This window comes from Trachinotus anak, unplaced genomic scaffold, assembly GCF_046630095.1.
Source record: "Trachinotus anak isolate AG129_WGS33_773 ecotype Australia unplaced genomic scaffold, CSIRO_AGI_Tana_v1 ptg000032l, whole genome shotgun sequence".
NCBI lineage: Eukaryota > Metazoa > Chordata > Actinopteri > Carangiformes > Carangidae > Trachinotus > Trachinotus anak.
In genome coordinates, this window is record NW_027273883.1 from 23,264,121 (window position 1) to 23,285,631 (window position 21,511).

Here is a 21,511-nt window from a genome sequence, read left to right on the forward strand (position 1 = left end):
GTACTTCCTCACTGCAATTTCAGCGAGGCAGAAGTCAGTCCAGTTAGAGTTTTATACAAACATTAATTAATTTAGCAACCCTGTCTTTATTAGAAGAAGACAATGGCTTACCTTGAACACACACAACTTGTAATGATAATCACATATTAATTCTGCATAATCCTGTTTAATAATCTGCTCTGGTGAATCTCAGATAAGGTTTATTGAGCACACATAACCAGAATGTAATGTGAGTGAGGTGGGTAGTCTGCTTTTCACCAGAAGCACCATTACTGCATACAAGACTATTACTGGCTGTCATGTTGCCAGATCAGTGACTGTTGAAGATGGACTGACAGACCTGCTCACTCCGGGTCCAATTTATTAATGTCATTGACTCACCTACACATCAGGAACTGGCTGCAGAACACCTGCTCCCCCTGGTGGCAGTGGTTGACTGAATCCCTGGATTTAACCTGTGGTGCTCAATGTAGAAACATCCTATATGTATTGTTGGGCAATACTGCAATGAGACAGGTGTGACCACTCGGTGTAACACACATGATTTCTTATGGATAGTGTTGATTCACCAGGGTTTTGAGAGCCCTGTTTCATGCCTTGCTAGGGTCATAACATTACAATGCTTCATCTTTGACATTGAAGAGAAGTGTAACTGTTACTACAAAGTAAAAAGGAAACGTATGTACATATATCATGTATATTACCTACCGGTAAGATCAGGATCAATTTAAGTTTGAAGAGAAGTTTAGTTTTGCTGCTGCAGGTTGTGTTTATACTGATGTTTGACAGCCTACTTTCAGTCTTCACTTCCTTTCACCTTACTCAGACCACCTGAGCCCTCCTCCCCCAGTCACTCAACCATATATGTATTAGACCCCCCTCCCTCTCTGTACTTACACACACATGCATACACCTTCTGTTGCTGCCTCCCTGTACCTCTCCTAGTTTGTGCTGGCATGCAGAGAGGCCTCTTAACAGGCTGTAGCCGATCAGGGTGGTGGGCATCATCGCTTTTAGTCTCAGTGGCTGCCTCAGCTTAGCCCCCTGCCCGGTGCCTAGTTGCCAGTGGCCAGAGGCCAGTCAGGCTGGTCCACCCTTAGTCTCTCGGCCATGGCTGTAGAGTTGTGGGTTTAAATGATGCAGCAATCCTCCCCGTCACCCCCACCCTGCATGTTGCATGACTGCACACATTAGAGGAATTAGGCGCTTGAGTGATGCTTCCCGGCTGGGTTCCCTGAAGAACAAGAGCAGCTGCGTGGGGTTCAGCCTCTGTTCTGTCGTTCTTTGTCTTTCTATCACTATCTGTTTCTGTCCCTTGCTTCCTCTGCTGAGCTGCTGTATGTCTCACCACCTCTGGGCCTGTGAGCTGCACTAGTGAGAGCCAGGACCCTCAACAAGTCAGAGCGACTAGATCCTAACAGCTGGAGCGCGCTAACTCTCAGTGGACACATACACAGACATTCACAGATACACACAGACAGACTGTTGAAAAGAATGTTCACATCAAGCAAATAGCCTATTTTCTTTCAATCTGTCTTATACTGTACGTTTGCTGGGCATTACAGATGATTAAACATTTCAGTAACAAACTGAAGCTGAAGGCTGAATTCTCTTGACACAATGTTTTCTTTGCAACAGAGCACTATCTCTTCCTGGAGCTCTTCCAAGTACATTACATACCTGAGGAATGTGCACTATGTTTTGGTAAAATGTGTTTTGAGAAGGCCTGTATAGTTTGTGTTATGTCAGGCCTCCAAGAAAGAGAGGTATTGAGAAATAGCTTGAAGTTGGTTCACAGGTGTACATTTTCATCATTACTTTTCCTGTATACTCATGTTGTTGATGCTGCCTTTTCCTCACAATAAGCAGTATTTGTCTATTAATGCATACCAGTTTTTTGAGCCAGTTAACCAAAGGCCATGAGTGACCAGTGTGTGTGTTCTGCTGTGTATGTCCATATGTTGGTGGAGCTGCTCTTTAGTTTACCTGGTGCCAACCAGGGGTCCACTATTGGAGGGAAACAATCTGATGAGCTGGACAGTTACTTACTACAGCTTTCCCCTTTTCCTCTTTAAATTACCTGTCACCTTTCCTGCCACCCAATTGTTCCACACCGGTCAGCCAAATGGGTATAGAAGCGGGCAGCCACTGTTGCAGAAAAATAGATGGTTGTCGTCTGTTGAGGAGCTTGTGAAATTGCATTTCAGTGTGAAGGCCAGGTTTTCAGAGAAAGCTGCTGTTTTTCCTATAGACCCCAAGCACAAAAGAGCCCCAGCAAGGATTTTTTTTCAGAATCCATAATAATTTTGTACAACAACAGCTCAGGGAAGAAAGAAAGTCGATTAACTGTGCTCTCTCACCATCAAGGCCTTCAGCTCAAGTACCAGAGTCCCAGTAAAAAGCTAATTGACCTCAGGGAGCTAGACTCCAGCTTGTAACACAGCTGGGGAGTCTTTGTGGAGCAAATTAAAATGTTGGTCCTGAATAGACATCAGGGCTTGTTTCTCATTGGACTCTGTCAATTCTTTCTTGTTTTATAATACTTATTGTTATCAATCAATATATTACTTTATCATTGTGTTGCTCTTAGATGAATATATTATCTTCTTTTTGTTGTTTTTTGGAAACATTTACAATTTAAATGATTAAAAATCCTTCTCTATACTAGACCCCTATAAATGTTCTTTTACTTACAATAATAATGTTAATTTAATGTGATTTACTTTTTAGGTTCTGGTATGGCCCTGCATAGTGCTAAAATATCTAGCAGTTGAAATCATCAGAGTGAGCTGTCAGTCACAGTGTGGAGCACATTTCAGCTTCCTCTCAAACTTGTAAAATTGTTTCTCAGTTCACAGTAACGTATCTTCATAGACAGTTATGTGCCGCTACTGATAGCAATGAAATGCACAGCCAAGTTGTATAAACTTGGCAAGAGTGCATTAATCTCTACTCTTTATGTGTGTCTGTGTCTCATACACTCATACACATCCTACATACATTTAATTTGTCATTTAATATTTGAAATAACAAATAAAGTTCACTATTTCCTATGAAATGGTGAATTGTGCATCACTAGTTTATTGTGATATAGTGTAATGTTACTGTAGCGTTGATCATACTTGGACTAAATGTCTTTCTGTTCTGCAGTACACTTGATAAATTAAGTTTCAGATTTTAAACCGAACATGAATTTCATTGTCTTGTTTTAGGCCAGTGTCCTGAACGGACTGCTGAAGGTTACGACATGCTTATTTCAGGGATGTTTACATCATGATGGCCCTTTGACTCTGCAGTCGCACAGTTTGCATCTGTGCTCAGTTTTTCCATGATTGATATCTCCATTGACTTCTCCTCTGAGAGACCTTGGTGAAAGGCTGAAGTGGAGGATATAGTCTTGTATTATTACTGCACTTTCATTCACCTGGTGTCCAGCCTCTGTTTGTTGACTTTGGAAACCATAGTCTTCAGTGTACTGCTAGTTTAGCCTTGTCCCCTGGTGGTGCTTTCATGGATGTAATCAAGGGTGTTTTTTGTCTTTATTCCCACCACCGCACATGAAAGTAGGCCAGATAGTGGGTAGCAAAAGCTGTGTGTGTGTGTGTGTGTGTGTGTGTCTGTAAGTAACATGGCACTGGGTTCTCTTGGCCTCAGATGGCAAGGAAACAGGCTTTTCATGCCCTGCAGTCACAACAAATTAGTGAATTAATAAGACATTTGGTGTTGCCTGGCCTTCCTCTTGACTGCCTGCTCTGCATGAAGGGAGCTGGCCTTGACCCTCCAAACTGCCGCGCTATGAGTGAACATGGGGGCATGAAGCCCACTGGCCATACAGTTTGATGGTTTCTCAGCCCAACTGTGAACCACATTAAGAGGACTTTAAAATGTATTTTTACAGACTCTTGTTTTTGACTTGATTATATTAGTACATTTTTACAATAAGCAACAATTTGACTATAAATACTTTTGTGTTAGATCTAGTTCACTTGTAAATTTAACAGAGCAACAAGCATTGTGTAAAACAAACTTGAAACAAATAGATTTTGTTTATGGCATTGTTTCATGAGCTTGAAGTTTCTTAAATGAAGTCTGGTGTTGGCCTTGCTTCAGCTTGAAAGAGGCAAAGATAATGCAAACACATGCATGACAGAACAATCTATTTTATAAGAGATTTCAGCTAAGTTTGCTTGTTTTTTCTTGTTGAAGCACTCCAGGACTGTTCTCTGTAAAAGTAAACAAGTCCCATGTTTCTTTGTGTATCTCTTGTGTGAAAAAGAGCAGGGATTGCAGGAGGTGTTGGTGTACATGCATGCATGTGGATGAGCCTGAGCACCGTGATGCTTTCCTCTGCCCTGGGGAAAGGCTCCGCAGTGTCACTGCTGCCCATACTCGGTGGCTGAGCAAGGAGGGCCAGGTGGTGGTGCCGAGTGCAGCACAGTCAAGCGTGGACGCAGTGCATACTGACATTTGCCTTCGCTGACTGCTGCAGGGAGAGGAAAAATCTGCTTTTCCATATGCTTGTGCTCGTTGCAACCCTTCCCTCCACCCACTGCTCCCCCACTGCCCTCCTCCGCCCCCTCTCCCCAGTCTCAACCAGATGGCTCCCTGAACATTGTTTACCTTGGGTGACGGTCCCAGATGCAGAGTGTGTCCGTCGGCATTCCCATTCCGCCCAGTTAGTTTCCTCATTCCTCTGCTCCCTCTTAGCTCTAGTGTCAGTTGTAGCTCTTAGAGTCAAGTGGCATTAAGTCTGTTGATTTTGAGTCTCTGCTCACAAACACCATAATGAGGAGGCACACTCATTTACACACTCTGTCTTTCTCTCACTTACTTTTCTTTGGCTCAGTTGTTCACAAACATCTCTTCACACCTTTCCAGTCTCACAGTTTGTTCTTCCTGATTGGGGCAGCAATCTTTCCCCATCTCCACTTGTTTTCCATGCATCGTGTGTTGACATATGGGAGTTCCCTTATGGCTGCATATTGAAGATGAAAATAGACCTCCAGATGTTGCCTGCACAGAGGGCCAGATGCATTTAGCACCACTGGGTGGAGTGCCACAACAGCATGTTGTCCCAGCAAGCTGAACCTCGCCCTTGCCTTCTCAGTCCCAAAACAACAGGACTGTGCTCTCTTCATTTCTCATCAGTGTTAAACAGCAATGTAAATGTAAAGCAAATCTTCCTCTGTTTGACAGAAATGTTGCCCTTTTACTATGACACCTTTGAGTGCAATTTTATTGAATATAAAATGCAAGTTGCCAGGCCACGGGTAAAAAGCCCAAGGTTCACATTCCACCGACTGTGACCAGGGCACTCTTGCAAATGCCCTTGGCCTTGACGAGGAGAAGCTGTAGGTTGAATAGCTTTTTCAGTAAATGTGTTGTGCACAAGGAGTGGCTCTATGAATTGAATATGTGGTAAGGCAAGGCCATTTGTGTGTTGAGGAGAAGAACGGTGAGAGTAAAGGTGTAGGTGGTTTTGATGATTACGATGGTTAACGGTTCAATTGAATTTCCTTAGCTGGGGCTTGAGCGAGTTCAGGTCACTGACCTTGCTGCTGGCCTGCTCTCTTGACTGGCTTATATGGGTGAAGTGCTCATGGACCAAACTTATTTTGTGTTTACCAGCCTTTAGTTGATTACGCTACAGCCTCTGGGCCTTAAGGTACTGCCATCAGTCATGGCAAGAATTTGCCATTTGCACTGAAATGTATCAACATAAGTATCTTGTAGCATTATTTAATATACAATAGAAAATTCACTGAATTTTGTAAGAGAATGATAGCATTTTTATCAGTCATTGTATTTGTACAGCAATAATATTCTTATTAACATGAAAATATTCTTTGTGCCCTGACTGTTTTAATAACCCAGTCTCAACTTTGCTCACACAAACATGCTCTGTTGTTTATGTAAAAACACATAATACAAATATGCCTTCACAGAGATGTCTAAAATGTGAAAATGTTAAGCAGTATTGCACAAGATACAAACTTTTTATTTTATTCACTAAAACATCATTAACATTAACATTTAGTAGAACCATTAGGAGTGGGGAAAAACTGCTCAGTAATCATAAGAATATGTACAAAGTTTTTCATTCTTAATAAAATCCAGTCCCTTCCTACTAATCGGGTAATATCAATCAAATAGCAATAATCTGATGCATTTTAAGACATCTATGTGTCAGCCGTTCAGCATGTGACTGGTTTTGTTTGTGCATGTGTTTGTGTTCGGCAGCATGAAAACTAGATAAAATATGAAATCCATGCAGTAACGGGAGAAAGTCATGTGTCTTCTCTGTACAGCTTATGTGATAGAACACCCCTTGTTTTTCTTTGCACTAACAAGAGATACGTTAGCTGAATTAATTAGAAGTGATTATCTCAGGGAGTTTATTTTTTCTACAAGTCTTGTGTTCATACAAAATATGCTACAACTAATCATTTCTTGTGGCTTGGTACACATTTTCAATGTGTGGATGTTTGTCTGTGCCATGACATCTCTGTAAATACCAGTAAGTAATGTATTAGTGCCATACAGATCGGATTGACCACACATTACTATACTATACTGAGCTTGTCATCCATTATGGTGCTTGCATGAAACTGAATGTCTGTGCTTTTCTGAGCTGTCAAACGTCTCCAATATCACTTTGAGTGAACAGCTCTTAATTTGCACCTTCTAGAGCAACACTTCTTCCATTCATCTCCTTACCTAAACTCTAAGCCCATTTGCATCGCCTCCATCTTTTTATATTGTGTCTGAACGTAGTGCTGTGCTGTGTTCTCACATATTTTTCTTCTTCCCTAAATGCAACGACCAATTTTACATAGAAAGCAATGGGAAGCGGCGGTAGGGCACTATCCTATCCAACACAATAGTCTTGAAATAAAGTTATCTTTGTGAAACTTAGACTGCTCATATTTGTTGAGAGGTGTTTTAACACTGACTGTTTTTATGGTTGTTATTTGTAGTAATAGTGTAGCAGATTTGACTGTATTGGAATCACCTGTTTTGTTCTACAGTTGTTTTACTAACTCAGTTGTACTTGAAGGCTGTTGCAGTGTGTGGGACAATGTGAAACTCTGTTTCAGCAGACACTCTGCTTTAAATTACTTAGGCTGAGTGGGAAAACAGCTCAGTTGTGTGCAGTTTCTTGCACATAAAACACTTCTCAAAGCTTTAGTAATTTTTTTTCTCTCTTCTAACCGTTATGGCAGAACGCTAAGCTTAGGAAAATCTGAAGTAGCCTTATCTGTTGGATAACAAAAGAGGGAGAGAAGCCACATATAGTTGATGTTTGATCCAAAGCTGTGGCTTTTACCTCCCTTTAAACTTCCTCATAGATGCTTTTGGCTGAACAAATTTCAATCTTTTAAATTAAACATACTGTGTGCATGAGGGCTTGAACATTTCCCCCTCTAATCTCCATTTTCTCACAAGCTAGCGAATCAGTAGCTACTAACACGTGTTGGTAACATATTATTGTAACTGAGTTATTGTGGTGTTAGCTATGTTGTTAGCTGCTGGCACGCCATTGGCTCACGCAGCTACAGTACCTACTCTAGTCTGTCCCCAGCAGACTATCTGTATGACACTGTTAGAGTCTGACCATCTGTGTCATAGTTGCTGTTTAAGGTTAGTTTTCATTGGTGATCAGGAGGAACAGCTGGCTCTGGAGAGCCAACCCCGGCCCCCACCCCTCCCTCACTAACCAGCGGAAACTTCTGCAGCTGTCATCTGCTTTCCCAAATGACCCAGCTTTCCTTCCAGCTGCCATCCCAGCACTCTGCTCCCAGCCTCAGTCTCGCTTCAAGGCTAAGCCCAATTTTTCTTCTCCATATCTAGGCGCAATCCAAATTTAAAGGAAGCTGAATTTTTTCCAGCTGCAAGGCCGACTTCCACCCTCAATCTCAACCAAGTTGTCAAGCCAGCCACCATCTCAGCTGCAGCTTCGAGCCTGGCTGCCAAGTCTTGGTACAGAAATAACTTAAAAGTAAAAGCCAAATCAGGGTTTAGAAATTGGATATTTTGTCGGACTTCCCACACGCTGGAACCTCATAATGTTTCTGTAACTGCCAGGCTTGTACTCTACCATATCTCTTGCATCATTTTACCAATATACATGGTTTTTGAGTTTCTACTACTGAGCATCACAGACCTGTATTTTTTTTTCTTGTTCCAGCAGCATCACCCAAGATCATCAAGCTGCGGGAGGAACCATCAGATTATACTGAGCCACCAAGAGGCAAGAGTCCAGCCATCAACAGCACCTTGGTTCCTGTCAAAGGAATCAGTAACCTTGGTAACACCTGCTTTTTCAACGCTGTCATGCAGGTTGGTATGACTATCGGGTGAAACAGAAATATGTAACATAATGAATGTATCATTTTATCATGCATAATAAAATATGCTGCAGTTGTATTGAACCATTTACTCAGAATGAATACCTAATGGAATAAGAGAAGTAGGCATGACTACAGGTTTATGTCTTTATACCTCTGAAGCATGATCACATTATTTTAAAGTGGATCTCTCACTGAAGATAACCTGCTTGCCAGTTATTGCCTTTTCTCAAAAAACCTTAGAATGACCTAATGAGTCACAGGGATTTCCATTGGAACATGGCTGTAATATGAATATGTACGCCTTTACCATGCATAAACACTCCTCAAGTGGTGCTTTAGGAGTCTGGCCTATATTGTCCAGACTATGTTTTTACAAAGGCTGTGATTGTAAACAGGATAGGCCTTGAGATCATTTTGAAGTATGTTCAGCGCAGCAGTAAATGCAGAGTGGGCTTGGGCACATTCACCTGCCTATGCATGAGTGGCACTCATGCACTGAGTTGGTGCAGAGCATGTTCGCCATACAGCACAGCTTAAGAGTTTCCCCAGTCTTTCTCTGGTTGTGTCATGGTGACTGCAAACTGACATGCCTCTTCAACAATGAAGCTGTTTTTTTCCGCCATTTTGTTAATCACCCTCAGGGCCTTCCTCGTTGATTGAAATTCGAGTGAGCGCGCTTTACATGCTTTTCCCTCCCTCTCCCTGTCTGTTTGTATTGTCTCCTTGAAAATTGCAATCTTTCTGGTGAAAACACATAATTGTCACAGGATGAGCTGTGTCTGCATTCACAATGCCAGCTCCATTGTGTGTTTTCCATAGCAACTGTCTTCATTGCCAGGATGTGACAAAACAAATATCTCTTGAAAGGGAAGGAAAAGATGCCTCTCTAACATGAAGGGACAATGACTGCTTCAGGCCATCTCCTCACCAAGGATCTTCTCTACATTTCAAACTCCCAGATCACAGATAGATTTGAAAGCCTCTTTCAGAGTAATGAACTCACCACAAGTTCCTTAAATCCTGCTAAAATGGAGATAACATTTCACAAGGGTATTTTAATTGACCACATTGAATTGCCACAAACTATGTTCGGATACAGTTTCATATCTTTGGAGGATCATTTTTTTTGTTGTTTTTTTTTCTTCTCTAAGACATTGTCTGTGGGTCCTTTTGATTTGATGAATAGTAAGATCAGTGCAGTTTTATGCTCCACCGATTTAATGAATGATTTTCAGCTGTTGATGTAATGTCATACCTGAACAATACCTTTCCCTAGTGCCATTCAACACATGGTTAATGATTAATTAAGTATTATTATTGTTATTATTGTCCCCACAGAACTTATCCCAGACACACATGCTCATTGACCTCATCCAGGAAGTGAAGGAGAAGGGGTACAAACTGAGGATCTGCCCCCCTGTCGAGACCAATCTGGTACAGAGTTTATTCTTTTCTTCTCAAAGCTTTGTCATCTCTAAACCGAACCACTGACAGGGCAAATGCCAATTACTTTGCTTTTGAAATGATCATTCTTAATACTCTGTATATCTGTAATATGTGTTGCATTCATCAAATAAATTATTTCTCACACACACCAGAAATGAAAAGTGAAAATATATAAATATGATCAGAATTAAAGTGCATTCTTTGGTATTTTTGGGACCTTTTCTTTTATTCTGATTTAGTGCAACAACATGTTTTAGGAAGTAAAATTGAAACCTCTCTATGAACATTTAACACAGCTGTTTTTCTGACGTTATTTAGTAAACACCAAACTAAGTAAATTAACTACATGAACTTTGGATTTTTCAAAGCTGTTTTTATAAAACTTGGTGGTACACAAATCATATTATAGCTGGATCTTGCTTTGTTTTTGTTTTGAATTCCTGCCATAACATCCAATTTGGAAATAAATGTGATTTGTTGTCTTTTGTGTCTGCATTTTCCAGAGTCCATTGATGGTAACGCTTCCCAGTCCGGAGCCCCTGACTGCAGCCATGTTTCTCTTCCTCCAGAGCATGAAGGAACCAGGGAAAGGCTCAGTCAATCCTAAGATCCTTTTCAGTCAGCTCTGCCAGAAGTAAGGCACTACTTGTTATACCAGTTGCTGCTTCCTTTAAGCCTAGATCCTGTTGTTTGTGAGCACTCAAGCATAGAACGTATGTGGTTATCCTAAAACAAAGCTTAGCTGCTTGGCAGGTAGCTCAGAAAAACATGACAAGTAATATAAACAAATTGCTGTTGTTGTAGGACTAAAACAGAAGTGTGGATGATACCTACTACTGCTAGACTTGCTACAACCCCTACTGATCCTATAGAGACAGATTATTTAAGAAACGCTGAGGGGGTTAGAGCAGCCATTTTAATCTCAGTTTGTATAATGTTTACTGTAAGATCACCCATGATCACGTCCTTCTCTGTATGCAAATATTTTATTTCAGGGTCAGTTAAATTGTTACCTCTGCAGTTCTCCATCATTACAGTGGCAGTGTATAACACAGGAGCCACAGCTTTCACCTGCTTTCATGCCCTCACTGTGGTGGTGACCATTTTAACCAGCCAGACCCAGGTAGCACCTGGTCCCAGCTGAATGCCTTTCACGCACTTTAAGCTCAACAAGCACTGAACACGCTGAAAGCACTGTACCTTGGTAAATGCCTAGCAGCAGCCAGCTATTTGTAGCTCTTTCTGCTACTTGCCACACTGTTGTGCCACCTGTGTCATGTTTGATCCAAAGCAAGGTCTGTGTGACAGGCAGAAACACGGCCGCACTATTGTGAAGTTGCTTTGCCGTCTGTTTTGAACAGTGTGAATGTTTGGTTGGTTGGGTTTGTGTTTGATCACAGCACACTGCAGGTTGGGTCCACTGTGTGTTACGGAGACGGGGGGGACGGGGGACGGGGGACGGGGGACGGGGGACGGGGGACGGGGGGGGGGGGGGGTGTTGCACTGATTAGTAGTGCAGGTGGGTGACCAGGGCATTTAATGTTGGATGACTGGGTTCATCTCTGGTGTGGCTTTGACAGTTATTCTGGTACCTAGCTTTCATCAGACAGGCCTCTCTCTCTCTGTGCGTGTGTGTGTGTGTGTTTGGAATGTGTGTATGAGGGCTGCCACCTCACCTGGTACCACCTCACCCTGCAACACACATGCAGGCAATTGTGCATTCAGACAGTGAGTATTGCAATGCACACACCTTTACACACTCAAATGCATCTGATTTTTAAGTAGGCTTAATCTATTCCACTGACATGCATTTGCATAGAGAGCTATGACTTTAAGCCTCAGCACCCATTACCTATATGGCCCATTTATAGCACAAGTGAACTTTTATTAAGGCCAGCATGTAATTGTTTTGTACATCCATACAGTACATGCAAATATGAAGCCTTAATATTCACTCACATTGTTTCCATTGCTACAGAAGAACAGATAGAAAACAACATAAAATGTGAAGTAATAGATTTTAAAACAAACAAAAAATGTGGTTCAGCTGTTTAAAAATTTTTTTCATCATTTTCTTATTAAAAACAAAGTGTAGGGCATAATTAATTAGTTGATTGACAAAAAATAAAACAGTTTTGATAACTGAAAATTATATAAATAATTAAGAATCAGTGTTCTTACTTTTTTTTTTACCTTAATCTTAAGACTTTCACAGGAGCTGAAAGCAGCTAAGTCAATATTAGGTGATCAAATTCTTAGAGAATCTTTTTCCAGGTATTCACCAGTGGTGGTTTTATTCTGTGTGACCTTGTTCATTTCTTGAAGAGAGCTCTGAATTCCAAGTCCTGGTAATGAGAGATTTTAGCTTTAAGAAGGAAAAGATACCAGTAGGTAAAAAATTCAACAGGGTTGTTGCACACCAGAGGGTTTGCATCAGATAATACGTTTTTAGTGTGAAAGTAGCAGAAAATCAAGATTAATAATGTGTTGCATTTCGCGGTTCTTTAACAGATTTTGTGATTTGCCAAAAAGCGTTTTTAAATTTCCTGAACTCAAAAATACCAGTAATTCTCTGGCCCCAGATTCTCAAATTTGAGTATTTTAACCATTTTCTTAGTCTTATATGATTATAAATGAAATCTATTGACTTGTGTTCTGACACGTTACAGACTAAACAATTAATCATAATCCAAGAAAAAAAAATTCCAGAATAATTGATGATGAAAATAATCACTAGTTGGAGCCCTATATACAGTACAGTGCATTCACACACTATTCAGACTTTTTCCACTTTTTTCATATTTTGTTATTTTGCAGCTGAAATCAAAGATATTCTTTTTTTCTACACTCACTATCCCATAATGACAATATTAAAACAGGATTTTCGATGTGATGGGTTAAAAAGGAAAAACTCTCCACTCCTGGAGTTTGGACATTTTTCAGCCAGTTTCAGGCCTGTCCAGAGATGTTCAACAGAGTTCAAATCATGGCCACTCACTCAGCTTCCCTTCACCCTGACCGGTCTCCCTGTCCCTGCTTCTGAAAAACACCCCCACAGCCCAATGCTGTCACCACCGTGCTTCACTGTTGGGATGGTATTGGGCAGGTGATGAGTGGTGCTTGGTGCTCCTCCTCCAGACATGACACTCAGAATTGAGGCCAAACAGTTGAATCTGAGAAACTTCTTCCATTTAGAAATTATGGAGGCCATTGTGGTCTTGCAGCAGAAATAGTTTTGTTGCCCTCCCCAGATCTGAGCCTAGACACAACCCTGTTTCTGAGCTCTGCGGGCTGTTCCTTTGACCTCATGGCTCCGTTTTTGATCTGATAGGCATTGTCAGCTGTGAGACCTTATATATACAGGTGCACTTCTGTCTAATACTTTTTTATTTACTTTAATAATTTCAAAAATTCAGTTTTATCTTTGTCATCATGGGGTATTGAGAGTAAATTGATGAGGGGAAAAATGAATTCAGCATTTAACAAAATGTGAAGGATGTGAAGCAGTCAGAATACTTTCTGAATGCACTATAGGTATGAAGTTTATAGGTGTACTTGCTGACACACACACCTACACACAAACAAAGAAAAGTGAGCAGCTGAGCTATCCTGGATACACAGTCAATCTGCTGTGTGTGTATCCACCGGCCTGTCAAGCAGATACACTGAAGCACATTGTTTAAGATGAAAAGATGCCACAAAATTTTACCAGTGATGTGTTAATGTAGTTAGTGTTAGTGTTAATCTAAAAAAATCCTAATTGGATTGATTTCAGGAGCTTTTTCATAAGAGCTTTTAGTATTCAGGGCTCTTGGAAGAACTGAAGACTCATTACACTTCACTACACTTCATTACACTTTCAAGGTCTTACTCACTTATACCATTCCCTCTATCATCCACAAAGTGTACATGACTGCAGTTGCATCCTGAACTAGGCTGAGCTCTTACACGTTTCTCTTTTAGACTCCTCCATACAGCAGCTCATGTACATTCAGTCAAGTCTGAAGCTTTGAGCTGAAATGACAGGGTCAAGAATTTATTTACTGAGAAATTTTTCTCCATTGTAGTGACCTTTGTGATGGCTGCACTCAGTAAATATAGCATCTGATCCTCACTTGTCACTGCCAGCTCTTGTCACTGCAAGAGGGTTGGGTCTGCCCTTGACCTGTGGGGGCTGAGAGCACTTTTCCATTTCTCTCCCACTGTCTTACCCAGTGTGTTTGTGTTGACAGGCAGGTTAATAAATCTCTTGCCTCAGATCAGGGCCAGTTTGAGTGTTAATGTCCAACACTGGAGCCCTATTGAGCCCAGTGTTCTGCAAGTGTATGTGTGCTTCTGCGCGTGTGCACATGCTTTTGACCCCAACCATCTGAGTCCCCCACAGCGAGCCATTGTCCTCCTCCTGCCAGCAGAAGTGGTCTGGTCTGTGCTTGCTCCCGTGCCAAGTTATGTGGGTTGGATGGTCAGCACCACACTCTATCTGGTGCCAGGGAGGGTCCCAGCCTGCTAGTCTAAGCTTGTCTGGGGAAAAATAACATTTAATTACAGGCTAAAATATTTTTCATTTAGTCCTGGGAACCGGGAGTCTGGGGTCACTTAGGAACAGAGGTTTTCATACTGCTTTTGTTAAGCTAAAGCATTATTAACTGCTTTTTTTACTGAAAACATTACGAGTTGCCGTTACTGTTAATTATTTGGATGCAGTCTCCATGCATGTCTACACAGTGGCATTCATCTACATCAGCTTCTCTCAAGGACTGATTAGATTTTCAGGAAGGCCACTAAACTCTATTTCAAGAAATGAAAAGTACCCTGGCTCTGTTCTCCATCCATGATGTGCTGCGTATAAATGTCCACATACTCACATCTTCCAAATATTGCTCATGAGCCTTTGTGAGAAGCCTTACGTCCCTGATAGAAATTGCAAAGGACAACAATAGATTCCATCTAGTGCTCTAGCATCCAAGACACACACACACACACCTACATGACCATGTATACAGTCCACACACAATGAGGCAGGGCCGGCATTGTGGAGGAAGACCTCTTTCAAGTTTAAGAAAGGAAGCAAAAATTCACAGTTGGTTTTGAAAAAATACAAATATTGGCTTGTGCACATATGCTGAGCCAAGAGCCGAGAGAGATTCAAGTCCATTCCCTTTGGTCCACCTGTGAATGTTAGGAAACCTGAAAATAAGGATGTTGATAACCCCTTCATTTTGAAACAGGAAAAATAAAACCTGTGCAAATGAGCAAAATTTGATAATAAATACATTGTTTTAAAAGAAGCCCACCATGAAGCCTCTTTGAAGGCTGGTATCATGTGGTTCATTGTGAGTTCAAATTAGTCTTGGTTGTGTCTCTCAGTAATGTAAGACCTTGCAACTGGAGGGAGGCACAGAAACAAACATGAAAAAGATTATTATCACTTGTCACATTGAAAATGTGTAAATTTCTTGCTAATCACAATCAAAAGTACCAGGAGAACCAGACAGGCTTATTTATTGACTCCACTAAAAATAGATTTTTTTTTCAATCCTTCTGCATGGAGTTTAAAGATTTTTCTAAAGGAATGGAAATTTTACAGTTTCACATGCTCTTGTACCAAACCATACTTTATACTGAAAAGGCTAAAAAAGAGTTTGGATAAGATTCATTTCAGTAGTCCAGTACATTTAACCACATTTACAACTTTCTAAGTGTTCTAGTCTGACGTCAAATTCAAAGAGAAGTTACACTGGTTACTGTTGTCTATCATATGTCATGAGAAACAATAAAAAAATTTAAAAAAAAGAGCTATACTGGCAGATCTGCGGCCTGAATATTACAATCTTTACACATCACACACTATATAATTTTATCCATTGATTGTCATATCAGTGGTTCAACAGCTGTAATATGTTTAATGTTGGTGAATATAAATCATACGTTAGTCAAATCAATAGTTACATGATGAAAATATAGCACAGGTCAACAGTGTTGTCTTATTTTGTTAAAAGTGTCTTTTGTCTTGCATTACTTCAAACCTGAATATTAATGAGCTACAGTAACATGTTGTCTGTTTTGTACTTTGTATTTAGACAAAGTCAAATTTGTGTACAAAACACATTTTTATGACCATATTGTGGATTATTGAGTCACATTTCTATAGTTCATGGCTGTATGAGTAAATGTTGGGTGAATTTATTTTGTGAACTGTGTGCGGGTGCATTGTGTTGTTCATATGTGTGTGTTTTTGGGTGGAGCTTGTGTGGTCTTGTGTCTGGTACTAACTCATCCGGCTATTAATTGTGTTAGCACCGCAGCTGTTTGCAATGGCCAGATTGAGAGCAGCGCTACAGGGCCCTTCTGCTTCTCTCCACTGGGATGAGCTTCCAGACCTCCTCATTCCCACTGATCCCAATCAAGCTTTTCATTTTTTCTCTATATTGCTCTGCGTCTGTTTATCCCTTTTTTTCTGTTTCACCCATTTCATCTCTGGTTACTTTATATTTCTGTGTGTGTCTCTCTCTCATGGGAGATGGCAGGCTAGTTAGTGGAACAAGAGGGAGACATTCCTTCACATGCTGTTCATTTTTAGAGCTGTCGAATAAATGACATATGTGCTCCCCACCATCCCCACCCCTCTGTCCCACCGTCTCCATGTGTCTGCACGAAAAGGGCATAAGAGATGGAGATCGTGTCTGCATGGAAGAGTGGGGGTGTCACTATGGGCTCCTCCAGACCTCCTGGTTATGACCTGTGTTCAGGGCAGGTGGTCGGCCATCTTTCCCCCAGCCCTGGACATCCATTCTTGGGCCATGTGTCATCTTGTCTTGAAGAGATGATTGATTCATGTTGCATGAATTCTTTCAATAAATTAGGTTATGAATGCAGTAATTGGCTACAAAACACTGTAGCCAAATTATCTTAACATTAAAAGATTGCTAATGAATATATTAGCAATACTATAAATATTATACTAAAAGTTCTATTATGAAGGTTTTTATGAATAAAAGTAATAGTGTAAGATTTAATTTGATCTTAAATAAATTTACAGCAAAAATCTAGTCACTCCTTCTTATACATTGATATTAATCAATCAATTTATCCTTGACATCAAGGATAAAATAAAATAAAATAAGCATTAATAAATCATTATTGGACTGGTACCAGTCATCTGTCTGGTCAAAGAATTGGTGATTGATATCCCCTTTAAATTTGTCTTGACCTAAGAGGATTCAGTCCTCCCTTTCAAAGTGACAGGCAACCTGTTAATACTGGACCCTGAAGACCACTGGTCATGAAGTACCAGTAAAGGACCTCCATAGTGTTATGAAAGGAGTTAATCCACCACCCCAGCCCCCAACCCCCCGCCCCTCAAACATCGTCAACACTTGACTGATGGCTTCTCTAACCACAAATGTGGCCTCTCAGTGTGTGTTGTGCCTGTTGGACCAACCTGTCCTGTGGTTATGTGGCTGGCTTGGCCCAACAGGTTGCAGTGGCTCTAGCCTTGGCTGCCCATCTGCCCCTGGCATCTGTCCTCACATCTGCTTCACCATGGACGGCCAGGGGACGGACGCAAGGACAGCCTCCCCTCTAACGACTCTAATGACATTAATGTCGAGGATGACATTTGTCTCTGCTTTGCTAACAAAATGCTCAGCAAAAAATCTGGGATATAAATTACTTGACAGCCACCATGGTAGAGCTGTGGGTGAACTACTGATTATTATCTGCTGTACAGGCCACTTTGGCCTTGCATTGGCTCACTGAATTCTCCAGACATAGCCTATTGGAACAAGGCCTGTTCATTGATTTGTATTGTCTGCTTTTAAGAATTCCTACCAGCATAAGTTAGTAAATAAGTAAGTAAAAAAATAAGTAAAATCTGTAGAATCTTTTTAAATTGTAGAATTATCTATACATGAAGACAAGATCTAATATATCAATCAAATAATCGACTAAAGTCATTGGAACTTTTTGCTGGGAATGGGAGTCATGCTGTGCTAGATTATATCATCATGTTTAATGCCTTCGTGCATATTTACCACATTAAGCAAAAATGATTTTTTAAAATAATAATTATTAGGTGCGAGCAGTTGTCTTAGTTGGTCTGCAGCTGTGGTGCAGCATGTAGAATGCATATGGTACATTCACTCAGCCTTAATCAGAATTTGTTTAACAAACCGTCTAGTAATTGTTTGTTAAATCCATGTGTGTTTAAACGTGATCACCTGGATTCACCAGAAGTGATAGAAATGTCACAATATTAAATACTGTTCGTATCTCAAAGCTGTAACAGCAGGCAGGATTTTACAGATACAATAGTGAAAGGGCCTTGAAAAGAGATAATTGTGGATTTCTCCTTTTCTCATGTTTCTCTATATTTTATATATCTCTATTATTATTAAAGGGAGACATATTCTGCTTTTTGTTATTTTTTTGTCTTTTTATATACTGTTGTGACGTTGGCTGTCTGTGTTAAACAGAGCCAAAGTTCATGTTAAAACTCTCTCAAAAGCTCAGGTTTCAGTCTGCTCTCAGCGCTCTGCTCCAACACTGTCTTTTACTTTCCCAACACTGACGCATGAACTTCATGGAAGACCATAAATTTATATCCAGCTGCTGCACAAATATGAAGGAAGTTGAACTTCAAAATATGGCTCCTGGGCTGGTTAGAGTTATGATAAATGGGCGTGTTTTGTGGGGTCTGCAAGGGTGCAGCTGGACCCTTCTTCCATAAACAGACCTCTGCCCTGGGCCTCAGCTCCAGGTTTGATGAGATGTTGCTTCTCACTGTATGGGAGACCATCATTTATAGATGAGTGGCTGTCGTGCTTCAGCAAAAGCGACAGCCTGAAGACAACACAGCAGCTAGCAGCATCAAGAAAATGGTATCCACAAGATGACATCAGGATGACCAGTCTGACTTTCAGCCTCCAGAGCTCCAGCACCAGCTGACACAACTTCAGTATACAACAAACCCTTCACCCCAATGGAAGACAGGGCTGGACTGTGGACAAAGGCTTTGGCTACTTTGAGCATTATATATACCCAAGTATATTTACATTTAATTTGCGATAAATGAATGGAAATTTAGCAGTCAGGGTCCTGTGGTATTGGAGAAATATATAATTTTCTTTCACAAAGGCTTTATGTAATAACAATGTTTAGACAGGTCATATAAACTCCTTTGATTTCATGCATGCAGGAAAAATGTGAACTAAAGAGTTTTTCTTTACCACAAGCAGAAATATTGACTCTGTAAGCAACACAACACATTCTCTGTTTGACACAGTCTGAACTACACATCACATATCTACAGAAACAGTGCCATACAAAGCATCTCAAAGCGTGAATATGTCAATAATTGTCCGAGGAGTAAAAAGTGAACACAGCGCAGTTCCCACAGTAACTGATACTTTACTAGTGTTACTAGTTTTTCAAGCACATTGTAAGGTTAGTAATTTCACCTACATTATGTTAATAATGGTGACATGGTAGAGAATAAAGCATCATGTTGTTGCATCATTGTTAAATGCTACTGGTCTGATATACCTGTGCAATCAGGATAATACATGGGGAAAGTGCTTACAGTACTTAAACTATTACTTATAATTCCTTTTGTACATTTATTTGGTGTCTTTTGACATGTGGCATATCTTACTTTCCACCCACATACTGACAGTTACAGTGTGTTTTATTTGACATACTGAGCTTGGGGAATGCTAGCATTACTGGGTATATTATTGCATGTCTGTGTCCCCTCGCAACAAATGCTGTCTCCTTCACAGGGTTTACAGATGTTCCTGTAAAACAGAGTGCACGTATTCTGATTTCTCCCATTCTCTTTCTGTAAGTCTGGTTTACATCTGTGTTTTTATCTTGTTTTTCCAGAGCTCCGCGCTTCAAGGGCTACCAACAACAGGACAGCCAGGAGCTGCTGCACTACTTACTGGATTCAATACGAGTAGAGGAAACTAAGGTGAGAACTAAGGTGCAGTTTACACATATGCCCGTGTTTGATTACCTTCAGTGGCTTTAAAACACAATTTAGTCACATGTTTTTTCCAAGTCCACAATGCATTTGTTGGGCAACTTGAAACATGTTCTTTCAAAGTTAATGTTTTATTTTTTGTGACAGAAAGGTCCTTTAAATCTGCACAAAGTAACACAACAAAAACGCTAAGTTTCATTGCAAATGTGTTTGAAAATTTGGTACAAAAAATGAGGATGCTGTATGTAGTAGTATGCTTAGTGAGGTTATAACAAAGGCACTCCAGTCCAGGGTTTCAGACTTGATTTCAATTTCTAGCCATCCTAATACTCTTAGCAATAATGAAAAGCCAGAATTATCAAACACAAACATAGACTACATCTGTAATTCTATGTTCGTCATGTGTCTTAATCTCAGCAGTCATTTTTTGTCGCTGACATTTGTTGTCAGTCTTATCAACCCTCCACCTTTACTATATATATATATATATATATATATATATATACATACATATATTTGATGCTGAAGTTTTGTAAAGATCTCAGTCATTGTCCGTTGAAAACCATCCTAGATTTGTAATCATAATGTAAGACCTCTGGGCTGTGTTTGTGGGTGGCTGTGTGCATTGACATAACCCAGTGGTTCTCTTTGCCTGGCTAGCCAGTTTTTGTGTTTTAACCTTATGGTGCCATGTTTTTGGCAAGTACAGAGAACGCCCCCCCCCCCCCCCCCCCCCCCCCCCAACCCTTCACAGGGCAATTAGGAGACCCCACAGCAGAACTGGCCCCCGTGGCCCCACCAGTGGCTATGTGAGCCAAGGAGGAGAAGTTAGCGGGTGTGTTTAGTGGTCAGCCCCAGGCCCAGGAGGGGCCGCAGGCTGGGCTCCACTGCTCCCATTCAAACTTGTGAACACTGACAGTTGTGCCACTTAGAGGACTTGCAAGTGGCACGACCGGCATCATTGTGTGATCTTGGGAAACCCACAGCTGCTGAATGAGCTTCAGGGCCGTCCCATTGTGCTTGAGGGTCACCCAAGGCCCCCTCCTGCACACACACACACACACACACACACACACACACACACACACACACACACTCACTCATCAGCCCGTCTCCAAATCCAATCAAAGAGGTAAAGAGGGAGGGGGTACGGGTTCGGCCTCCCCTATTCATTCACTCAGAAACTAATTTATACATCCAAGCAAATTCAGAGATACAGTGGCATTTTAGATAGGATGTTGAATAATTTTTAAAATGAACACATACATTAAAACAACATATTACAGTTTCATTAATTAAGCTCTTTGTAAAGCATAGGGCAAACATGACAGACACATTTTTTTCCAAGCCAGGAGAAATTAATCTGTACTTAAAGATCTTGAACAGCAACAGTGATGTTGAATAGAAACAGAAAATACGTTAAAATAAACATACACACACTGTCCTGTGTGTGAGTGTGTGTCAGGGAGGGAGACTGGTGTTTTTACAGTGGGTGGTATCAACCTTTTAGAGGCCCTAAGTGTTTGTGTTGATTGGTCATTAGTATCAGAGATCTAAATATGCTAATATGGCCCCAGTCAATTATCACCAATTAGCTGAGACAGTAGGTATTACTCTCTCAGGGCATGGACTGTCCTTCTTCACTCGTCTTAATTTTAGTTTCCACCCATGCATCCTTATACCAGTAACCCTCTCCATGCCCCCCACAACCCCCCCTCCCACAGGCCATCCT

The 21,511-nt window shown here is 40.9% G+C and overlaps 1 protein-coding gene across 3 annotated transcripts in view; it reads left to right on the plus strand.

Moving 5' to 3' along the window:
* usp45 (ubiquitin specific peptidase 45) overlaps nucleotides 1-21,511 on the plus strand; it is a 35,220-nt gene that overhangs the window by 5,058 nt on the left and 8,651 nt on the right. For 2 of the 3 annotated variants that reach the window (XM_071468451.1, XM_071468453.1), the window contains exons 6-9: nucleotides 8,189-8,340; nucleotides 9,690-9,785; nucleotides 10,301-10,431; nucleotides 19,680-19,767. In XM_071468451.1, the coding sequence (XP_071324552.1) occupies nucleotides 8,189-8,340; nucleotides 9,690-9,785; nucleotides 10,301-10,431; nucleotides 19,680-19,767 (467 nt within the window). The remainder of the gene's footprint in view (nucleotides 1-8,188; nucleotides 8,341-9,689; nucleotides 9,786-10,300; nucleotides 10,432-19,679; nucleotides 19,768-21,511) is intronic. The other variant, XM_071468452.1, reaches the window with a different exon arrangement.